Source organism: Bubalus kerabau, chromosome 17 (genome assembly GCF_029407905.1).
Source record: "Bubalus kerabau isolate K-KA32 ecotype Philippines breed swamp buffalo chromosome 17, PCC_UOA_SB_1v2, whole genome shotgun sequence".
Taxonomy (NCBI): domain Eukaryota; kingdom Metazoa; phylum Chordata; class Mammalia; order Artiodactyla; family Bovidae; genus Bubalus; species Bubalus kerabau.
The window spans coordinates 59348239-59359201 of NC_073640.1; the positions used below are offsets into that span (position 1 = coordinate 59348239).

At 49.0% G+C, this 10963-nt stretch overlaps 1 protein-coding gene and 1 non-coding gene across 2 annotated transcripts; both read left to right on the forward strand.

Moving 5' to 3' along the window:
• The first annotated feature begins 5172 nt into the window (after window positions 1-5172).
• RPS11 (ribosomal protein S11) lies at window positions 5173-7700 on the forward strand. The gene is made up of 5 exons (XM_055553083.1): window positions 5173-5330; window positions 6237-6368; window positions 6555-6630; window positions 6965-7094; window positions 7526-7700. Exons 1-5 carry the CDS (start codon window positions 5316-5318, stop codon window positions 7647-7649), a joined length of 477 nt encoding a protein of 158 aa, XP_055409058.1. The 5' UTR covers window positions 5173-5315; the 3' UTR covers window positions 7650-7700.
• LOC129632612 (small nucleolar RNA SNORD35) lies at window positions 6766-6852 on the forward strand. The gene has a single exon (XR_008704602.1). It is a non-coding gene; the product is annotated as a small nucleolar RNA SNORD35 (small nucleolar RNA).
• Window positions 7701-10963: the final 3263 nt, after the last annotated feature.

Genomic DNA, 10963 nt, shown 5'->3' on the forward strand with positions numbered 1-10963 from the left:
GTTGGTTCACTGAGCAGGTAATATCTTCCACACTGTGCCATTGTACTCTGCTTGGTCTCCAAAGTGTCCAAGACAGTGGCCCAAGTTTTCTCAGGATCATTCTGCAAATGGGTGGTGTCCCTGCTCTCCTGGGGGCTCCTGCTCTCCAGCAGAGCTGCCTCCAGAACCAACTGAAAATCCTCGAGTTTAAATCTTACACTATGGTAGAGCAGCAAAATAGGCTGCCCAAACCACTTAATTTTGGCTTAAAAATATAAAACTTGCCACTTAAAAAGACATGCAATGTTGGGACTTCCGTGGTGGTCCAGTGGCTAAGACGACTACAAATGCAGAAGGCCTGTGGGTTCCATCCCTGGTCAAGGAACTAGGTCCCACCTGCTGCAACTAAAGATCTAAAATCCTATGAACGAGAACTAAGACCCAGTACAGTCGAGTACTAAGCCAAATGTTAAAACACTTAAGAAGATGACATGTCAGACTGGGAGACAGTATTGGTGAATCACGTCTCTTGAAGGACTTGAATGCCAAACACACAGAAGAATTCTTAAAACTCAGTAACAATGAGCCAACCAACAAAAACTTAGGCCCAGAATTTGAAAAGGGCTTTCACCAAAGAAGATACACAAATGCTAATAAGCATGTGAAGAGATGCTCATCATTCCCCATTAAAGAAGATAAAAGAAATCTCCAGGCATAACCTTAATCATTCCTGGGGGAGAAATACAGGGAATCAGAACCTCCGGGCCAACAGAAGGAATGTTCCCAAACTGCCCAAGGCGCCCTGCAACAGCACTCTAGTCCCAGATCAGCTTCAAGCCCTGGGCTATAGCAACCTTGGACACTACACACGAATGGCTTGTTTTAACAGGCATTTCAGTGCTCATTGAGGAGGGGGCCGTTCTGTACTCTAATATGTGCATTTCCGTTGTGAAATGCTAGGAAATATCTGAGATCTGTCAGAAACAGGGAAATACACCCTCAAGTGATAACTAAAGTTGGCTGAAGTTTGTTACCGAGCACCAAGGCTGTTCACACTGCAGTTCAAAAAATTCTAGGTGGTGGTTTGTAAGCAGCCTTAAAATAGTAATGAAATTGAATAGAAATGAAAAGAAAAAAAAATGTATTACAGAAGGTAAAGTGAAGTGAAGTTGCTCAGTCATGACTCTTTGAGACCCCATAGACAGTAGCCTACCAGGCTCCACTGTCCATGGGGTTTTCCAGGCAAGAATACTGGAGTAGGCTGCCATTTCCTTCTCCAGGGGATCTTCCCAACCCAGGGATCGAACCCGAGTCTCCTGCATTGCAGGCAGACGCTTTACCGTCTGAGCCACCAGGGAAGGTAAAGGAGAGAGTTAAAAGACTTAAAAATCAGACAAGCTGACGAAGGCAGAGGAGGGTGAGAGAGATAAGTGTGTTTGGTCACAATACAAAAAGGATTTCCTATGGTGAGTTGTGATCAACACCTAGAAGCTAAGGACCTAAACATCCAAACTGCCCTCACCCCCTCAGAGTGAAGCAGTATTTTTTATTTGCTCTTCCCTTATCATCAAAATCTCACCAGCTGCTCTTAGCAATTTGCAAAGTATTGAGCATTTAAGACACAGACAGGAAATCATACCTAATCTCACCACCTGGAGATGTAAACCACCAGGGCGATGTCATGTATTTCCTTCCAGGCTTTTTTCTACATTAACTTTCATACACAATTTAGCACATATTGTAGGCAGCAACTCCAGGTTCCCCCTTTTTTTTAAACTAAATATAAATCCTTTCCAAGTTCTTCAAGAACTCTAGAACTTTTTTCTTCAAAAAAATAAATTATAAAACAACTACTAGGTCACAGAGGAAGATACAGCAGGTTTTAAAACAAAAAGTCTCTCTTCCTTAATGCTATCCCAGAGGGACTGAAACAGTGACAATTAAAAATGAACCATTCCTCACTTATATGTGAACTCTAAAATAGGACACAAGTGAACTTACCTATGAAACAGAAATAGATTTCGTAGAGAACAAACCTGTGGTTGCCGTGTGGGGGGTGAGGGAGGGATGGATTGGGAGTCTGGGATTAGCAGATGCCAACTATTATATATAGAAGAGATAAACAACTGCACAGCACAGGGAGCTGTATTCAATATCCTGTGATAAACCATAATGGGAAATACGAAAAAGAATGTGTGTGTGTGTGTGTGTATATATATATATATATATATGCAAAATTGAATCAATACACCTGAAACACAACATTGCAAATAAACTAGAATTCAATTTTTTTAAAAATTGGAAAAAAATCAAAAGAATATTTTGTGACCCCTGTAGAAGTTTGTTAGGAGCACAGACTGTATATTCTAAATGCAGTGCTTAAAAAAATCTTTACTAGACTTGTAAGTGGAAACAAAAAAAAAAACCTCATGTTTTCTTCTAATATATAGCTTCTTTTCTTCATGGCTTCATTTCTCAAGCCTACCTAAATTTTATCCCTACACATCAGAAATTTACGTTGGCATAAAGTAGGAAGTAGGGATCCAACTCTATCTTCAGATGGTCTCACACTTGTCCTAACACAAAATTACTGAATAATTTGTATATTCCCCAGAGATTTTAATTGCACCTGTCATCATATGCTAAATTCTCAGAGTTGGATCTATTTTTGGACTTCCTAGAAGATATATTTTAAATATTTACATTAAAGAAGTTAACTTTTTACTTAAATGTGACATAATATTTGCTCAAATATTTAAATATTTATATTGAAGAAACCAACTTTTATTTTTAAAAGAAATTGCATTTAACACACCCACAAAAATATAATAATGTACCAGGATTTCTTTTAAAATGATTAATTCAAAGGCAATTCGAAGCATAAAACATACACTTAAGTCTTATATATATTGATTATGAACTCAGTACAACTTTGTACATTGAACTGGAAAAGTCTAGCAAAAGCCTAAATTTGAGGTCTTTGGTAAATGTGAAGCCTCAGCGAGAGCGCTGGGGAAATTCAGGCCAAGACTTAATTAAGGAAAGAGGCCAAAGTCTGGAGTTCGAATTCTCCCAACAAGGCCCAAGTCAGCACTCTTGCCTGGAAAATCCCATAGATGGAGGAGCCTGGTGTGCTGCAGTCCATGGGGTCGCTAAGAGTCGGACACGACTGAGCGACTTCACTTTCACTTTTCACTTTCATGCATTGGAGAAGGAAATGGCAACCCACTCCAGTGTTCTTGCCTGGAGAATCCCAGGGGCAGGAGAGCCTGGTGGGCTGACGTCTATGGGGGTCACACAGAGTCGGACACGACTGAAGTGACTTAGCAGCAGCAGCAGGGTGTTACAAGACAGAGGGTTGTTGCCACCACTGGCCAGAAGGGGGCGCAGTACGCAAAAAGTGCGACTGCTGCTAAGTCGCTTCAGTCTTACCCGACTCTTTGCGACCCCACAGACGGCAGCCCACCAGGCTCTCCTGCCCCTGGGATTCTCCAGGCAAGAATACTGGAGTGGGTTGCCATTTCCTTCTCCAATGCATGAAAGTGAAAAGTGAAAGTGAAGTTGCTCAGTCCTATCCGACTCTGAGCGGACCCCATGGACTGCAGCCTACCGGGCTCCCCTGTCCATGGGATTTTCCAGGCAAGAGTACTGGAGTGGGGTGCCATCACCTTCTCCGAAAAAGTGCGAAGTGAAGGTAAAAAGGACTCTGGTGTTCCTTCTTTAAAAGTTCATTTAAGTTCATCCGCTCAGTCGTGTCCAACTCTTTGCGACCCCATGGCTGCAGCACACCAGGCCTCCCTGTCCATCACCAACTTCCGGAGTTTACTCAAACTCATGTCCATGGAGTCGGTGATGCCGACTCATCCTCTGTCGTCCCCTTCTCCTGCCTTCAATCTTTCCCAGCATCAGGGTCTTTTCAGATGAGACAGCTCTTCACATAAGTTGGACAGCTCTTCACATAAGGTGGCCAAAGTATTGAAGTTTCAGCTTCTACATCAGTACTTCAAATGAACACTCAGGACTAATCTCCTTTAGGATGGACTGGTTGGATCTCTTTGCAGTCCTAGGGACTCTCAAGAGTCCTCCACCACCACAGTTCAAAAGCATCAGTTCTTCGGCACTTAGCTTTATAGTCCAACTCTCACATCCATACATGACTACTGGAAAAACCACAGCTTTGACAAGACGGACTTTTGTCGGGAAAGTAATTCTCTGCTTTTTAATAAGATGTCTAGGTTGGTCATAACTTTTCTTCCAAGGAGCAAGCGTCTTTTAATTTCTCTAAAGGTAGGTGATTAAGTAAGGCTGGAGACAGACTGCTCAGGTTAAATTCCCAAATTCCCAACTATGCCTCAGTTTCCGCATCAGCAAAATGGGAATAATTAACAGAGCCATCCTTAGTGTGTGAGCACAATTCTGCGTACATGGTAATTGCTATTAGATTTTTGCTTTCCAAAAATTGGTAAAATAATAAATTGATATTGATTTGGACCTGCACTGACCAACGCAGTGGATAACTAGCTCCATGTGGCTATTTAAATCGAATAAAATTAAAATTAAAAATTGAGGTTCACAGTCACACGCCCCCCACTTACAGTGCCAGTGACCACTGTATTGGACAGCGCAGATAGAAAATATTTGCATCATAGCGGGGAGTGCTATTGGACAGCGCTGTTCAACAATTAACAGAAGGCCTTTTTATTTTTTTTTAATTCGAATTAAAATTCTTTTTTTTTTAATTTGAATTAAAATTTTCAACGAAACCACTCTCGGGGAAAAAACGGCCCACAAAAGAAAACGACTTTTATTAAACTTCAGGAAGTTCATGGGTAGTGTCCGTCCCTCACAAAGATGGCGCTTCGCAGCGCGTGCATGTTCCTAACACTTTCTGGTCTCTCGCCCCGCAAAAAGATGGCCGCCGCCACGACCCGTTCAAACCTTGCACGGACACAGACACGAGGTCCCAAACCCCACGCGGTCTCACTCATCTCAGGAACATGGCCGCCTTCCGATAACTGTCGCGATAACATAGGCTGGTTAAGGCTGGCCACGCCTTCCCAATGTGATCTAGCATGCCGGCGCGCAATGATGGCGTAAGACTCTCGCGAGACAGTGTGCCGCTTCCCGCTCCTCTGCCTTGAACATCATGGCAGCTTTCGTTCTGTCTGCGAATCGCGTGCTTAGGTAGGACCGTTCGTCATCAGAGTCTCGCCAAGGCACCGCCCCAAACCGTGTTTGTCCCGCCCCTTTGTCGTCACTTCCTCTCTAACCCTTGTGCAGTCGATAAGGAAACCCGGACGCCGCCGTGGCCTTCCTTTTTTCAGGCAGCCGGGAAGATGGCGGACATTCAGGTATGGGCTACGGGCCGATGCCGACACTGCGGGGTCTGGGTTTCAGGGGCGAGTCTTGGAGAGGGGGACTCCGCTCTCCAGTTTGGGGGTTAATTTCCCAGGGGTTAAATCGGGCAGAGGGCAGTTGTCTTGGCGTTAATCTCGATTAGCACCTCCTAAATGTTCCCTTGTAGCTCGGTCGGTAAATAATCTGCCAGCAGTGCAGGAATCCTGGGTTCGATCCCTGTGTCTGGAAGATCCTCTGGAGAAGGAAATGGCAACCCATTCCAGTATTCTTGCCTGGGAAATCTCATGGACAGAAGAGCCTAGTGGGCTGCAGTCCATGGGGTCGCAAAGAGTCGGGCACGACTGGAAGACTAACACTTAAATTTGGAGGCTCCGCATTTGGGGTTTAAGGTTTAAGGATTTTGGAAGTTGTCTTTTTAAAAATCAATATTTACAGAGTACTTTTTTTTTTTCTTTTTGGAGGCTTTAGGCTGTAGGGGTAATCCTTTGAGAACTGACGTCTAAGGGCCACTCCAGGGAGCCCGTCAGATTGGTATTTAATTCTGGAGCCCCCTATGTTAGTTAAGGAGTACATCCTGGTTGGATGTCTTTGTGTCTTGAATAATTTTTGCTGAACAGTTTTGGTGTTTAAGGCATGGTTTTGTATCGCTGGGGCTTTAAGGATTGAATGCTCCAGGTGGTAGTAGGTGTTTAGATCATAAATGCTGATGTAACCCTGGGTTCAGAGTTGAGTCTGAATTAGAGGTATATTTGGGTTAGTGTCTTGGAAGATCATTCTGGGGCGCTTGGCGCTGGTGGCCAACATTCAGGGAGTTAAATACCCGACAAGATGGTATTGGGATATTGTGAAGCTTGTTGTTGCCTGCTCGGGTCTTACCTGCTTCCTCCTCATCCCCTTAGACAGAACGTGCGTACCAAAAGCAACCGACCATCTTTCAAAATAAAAAGAGGGTCCTGCTTGGAGAAACTGGCAAAGAAAAGCTCCCTCGATACTACAAGAACATTGGTCTGGGCTTCAAGACTCCAAAGGAGGTACAGGCACCCTCAGAAGAAAGGAGGAGACCCCTGTGTCCCTGCACATGTGCCCAAACTGAGTTGACTTATCCACATCTCACTGGCTGCTGCTGGGAACTGTAGTTTGTGTGTTTAGAGAGGCCACGCCCCTTGTTCTTTTCAGGAACTATTTTCAGAGTTCCCTAACCCTCCTTATCCCTTCAGGCCATCGAGGGCACCTACATTGACAAGAAATGCCCTTTTACGGGTAACGTCTCCATTCGAGGGCGGATCCTGTCTGGTGAGTGAGGACCTCCAGGGGCTTGAGTTCAGATTCCTGGGTCTGAGGGAAGAAGGGCTGGGGACACTGAGGCTCCAGGGTCCTGGGTTGGGGAAGGGGTTGGCAGACTTCTGGTGACCCCGGGGGGACACTTTTGGCAAATTATGTCTATTTCACGATGGTCTTCAGATGCCCACCCTGGGCAGTGCTGAGAAGGCCACTTGGCACAACTGATGCTGGAAGCAGGGCTTCCTGGGAACCCTACTCAACGGCCCCCTGCTTCCTGGACACCCCGGGCTGCCCATGGCTCCCTTCCCTGTGGGGCCTGACCAGGAACTGCCCCCCGTCCCCTCAGGCGTGGTGACCAAAATGAAGATGCAGAGGACCATCGTCATCCGCCGAGACTACCTTCACTACATCCGAAAGTACAACCGCTTCGAGAAGCGCCACAAGAACATGTCCGTGCACCTTTCTCCCTGCTTCAGGTGAGCAGGGTTGGCTGCCCTCCCGGGCAGGGAAGGGGGGTGGGCTGCGCAGGAGCGAGTGACGTGGGACCAGACCTGGCTGTTAACAGGACGCCCTGGCTGCCATGCGGAGGTCATCAGCTGTGGGGGTGGGTAGTAAAGGGGTCATGTATCACCATCTTTGTGAGCCTCCAGTGCCCTGCAAAGGACATGACAGGTGGAGGCCTTCTGTCCCTGGAAGGGTCGGCCCATCCTCTGCATGGTCTGGAGCCTGGGGTCTTACACGTAGTTTGTGCTCAGTAATTACCTGGGGACAGGTGAAACTGGAAATAGCAGCTTGTTTGGGGTTTAGAGGAGCCAAAGCTGAGAGGCTCCACCTAGAGACAGGAGGATGCCTTCAGGGCCTGCTGAGAGCAGAGCCTCCCCTAACCCAGCCCTGCTCCCCTCCACAGGGACGTCCAGATCGGCGACATCGTCACGGTGGGCGAGTGCCGGCCCCTGAGCAAGACCGTGCGCTTCAACGTCCTCAAGGTCACCAAGGCTGCCGGCACCAAGAAGCAGTTCCAGAAGTTCTGAGACTGGACCTCTGCCTGCTGCCCCAAATACAATAAAGTTATTTTCCCAGTCTCTGGCAGGCTCTAGCTGTCTGTGCCCCTACAAGAGGGAGGGGTTGATGTGGAAGATGGGATTCGTCTTCATCCTCTGGGGGCATAAAGATGGGGACCACATCCTGCCTCCTGCTCTCACGTCTGGGTGAAGACAACCTGTATCAAGACGCTGCTCTCCTCTGATGTTTTGGTCTTTGTTACCTTTTGGTGTTGTGCACATAAGGCCTTTCTACCTGGTGTTGAGCTCCCCCCGCAAGTCTCTGGGGAGGAAGTGAGTGAGGGTGGAGGTTCCTGGGTTCTCTAGACTCTGAGCCTTTTCTGGTCTCTGAGGGGAGGGGGAGGAAGAAATATCTGCCCTCTTGGCTTTGCTGGGTGTCAGCGTCGGTGGGTTGGGTGGGCTTGGGTTCAAAGCTGCCTGTTTCGGAGTTGAAGGTCTTGACCTCAAGCTGGGATTGTCTTCTGACGGGAAAGCAAGGCACCCACCTTCCCCCTGCACATCCCGCCATCCCTCCTAAGTGAGCACCATGCCTGTTGCAGATGAGCGAACTCATCTGAGGGGGCAAGTTCTCTGCTTAGGGTCCCAGGAAGTACCTGAGCCGCAGGCATCAGATGATGGTGACTACTTTGCCCAAAAATCCTAGTAAGGAAAATGGTATAGAGGGCATAGCGAGGCCAGCCAGCAGTGAAGGTCACAGGCGGCTGCATGGATAGGAAGTCCCTCAAGGTGGGACTGAATCAGGACAGACCAGATGGGGTGGTTTTGGGTAAGGAGAGAAATTGGAGATGGGGAAAAATGAGGGCAAGGCAAGTGAAGAGGAAGAGATTTCTGACACAGCCAGACAGGGCTACCTTGAGTGTCAGGGTAAAAACTCAGGAGACAGGGAGAGCTTAACAGTTGATATTAACAGGGAAGGCTTTCTGCTAGAGGCAAATGGGGAAAGGAAGAGGGACCTTGAGTGTCAGATACGGAGATGAGAGATGTGAGACACCCCTCTGCTGGACACCAGTCAGAGACAGAGAAGCAGGTACAGAGACACGCATGGAGCAGGTAAGGCAGGAGAGTGGCAGGTGCAGACAGATACCAAGGAGAGGGAGACAGCAGAGACCCTCACCTGAGCCACAGCGGGGCAGAGATGGAGGCTCAGGTTTAGGGGAGGCGCTGGTTACCCCGTGAACTCCAGCCTGGAGGCCTGGCGCTGCTGGGATCCCCAGGTCCCTGCCTCCCCGTACCTGTACCAGGGTCTGAGACACACACTGGTACAAGGGTTGGGAGACAGGGCCGTGAGGAGAGAGGAGCCGCCGCTGCCGCTGCCGCCTCCGGGGACTTTGCGTCTGGACTGGCCCGGGGGCTCCTTTTTACCCAGGCCCGGTGAGGGCGGGGGTTCCTGCCAGAGGAAGTGGGGCCGCATCAAAGAGGGCAGGAAGGGGCAGGGACGGGTCAGAAGGGGGCACGCCCCGAGGTTCAGCCTGTGAGCCCGCCCCACCTGGTGCTGGAAGGTGGGAGACCCCGCGGAGGGGCACTGGGACCCAGAGAGCGGGGGACAGCGATGGGGGACAGGGAAAAGCAGATCGGAGAGACAGGACGGGGAACAGAGACCCAGAGGGGGACCTGAGGCCGCTCCAGGAGCCCCCACCCACAGGTGTTTCCGTTTGGGGTGGGGCCACCGTGTTTACAACAACAACAGGCCCGCTCCCCTGTTTCCTCCCAGCGGTGGGTTGCTGGGCGTCTCCTTGGCACCCCATTGTCGGGTGCAGCCCTGACCTGGTGGGGACCTCCTGATGGTCAGTGCACAAAATCCAAGGAGAAAGCCCCCAGGGCCGTGTCAATTCTTTGTTGCGATGACCTGGACGGGGACGTTACCTGCAGTTCTGTTTGTTTTGGCTGCTCTGGGTCTTCCTGTGGCGAACGGGCTCCTTGTGGCAGCATACAGCCTTTCTCTAGTTGCAATGCAAGGGCTATAGAGTGGGTGGGCTCAGTAGTTGCCCCGCAGCATATGGGATCTTAGTTCACCGACCAGGGCTCAAAACCGCGTCCCCTGCACTGGAAGGCGGATTCTTAACCATTGGACTGAGACAGGAGATAGAGGGGCTCCAGGTTAAACATTACAGCTGGCCTCCTGTTTGCATTTCACGGAGCACAAAGACGTGGGCTTCAGGCTGGATCCTTAACAACTGTTGGCATTTCTTGAGTTGAGATAAATGAGATCGAGGAGGAATTTACAATCAGCCTCCCGTTTGCTCTGCAAAATGGAAGTAACAACAGAAACGGGGTAAATAGCCAGTGTTTGTCTGCTGTAAACACTTTAAAGTAATAGTCATGGCAATAGTCAAGGTAATAGGGCAAGGACAAAGAGGGGCAAAACCCTGTTTGAATAAAGGATTATGGGATCTTCACTCCCCCTCTTTTGGGACAAGGGAGACCCTACACATGTGCAAAAAGGCTCCTTGGAGGCAAAAAGGCTCCTTGGAGGCCAAAAGTCGGGATAACGCCAGGCCATAATGATTCTTGCTCCTCCCAGAAGCCTTCACTTTGAGATCCATCTTGGCTGAGCGGTGCTTGCGCACCCAGGGTAAGGGTCCCAGGGTAGGCCAGGTGTGGAAAAAGGAATCAGATATTGGGCTAAAGGTAAACAAAGACCTGGAAGAACTGACCTATATAAACAACTTAACCGCCTCTTTACCGCACTCCTCCTCGCTACGGGGGACGCCCACACCCTCTCTGGGTGTGCATCTCTGCCTTGCTTCTGTCTTAGCAGAGCAAACCACTTCTGTGTGCTCTCCCCACACTTGTTGTTGTGCTCTGTCTCTAACAATAAACTTTGTACCTGCCTTTATAGTTTCTGCCTCTGTGATAAATGCATTTTTCACTGGGGCCAAAGAGCCAGGGAAAAACAGTTTATAGCCCCTAGTCCTTGCTGGTCTGGTGGCCAGGATTCCAGGCTGCCCAGTTCGCTTCTTGGGAAGGGAATTAAATCTCGCTTCAAGCCACTGCTCACTGCTGCCTCACTGAGATCAGGACCACCAGGAGGGGCCCCACTTGCCCTTTTTAGAGCCCTGTGACAGCTAGAGACATGACTCCTGGGCACAGATCACAGCCTCAGAGCTTGCCCTCTGCCTGCCTGGTCCTCCCACCCTCCCTGCTCCCCAGACTTACTCCCTCCTCTGAGCCTTTGCACTGGCTGTGCCCTCTGCCTGGAACCTCTAACCCCAGGCTTCTACCTGTTGCTTCCCCCACCCCTTAATCTCTAGTTCTCACCAACCTCTTTCCATCTGGCAGAACCT

Coding starts and splice junctions, on each gene's coding strand:
- RPS11 (XM_055553083.1), top strand. Junction 6,369..6,554: donor GCTTCAAGACTCCAAAGGAG/GTACAGGCACCC, acceptor TTATCCCTTCAG/GCCATCGAGGGCACCTACAT. Junction 6,631..6,964: donor TCGAGGGCGGATCCTGTCTG/GTGAGTGAGGAC, acceptor CCGTCCCCTCAG/GCGTGGTGACCAAAATGAAG.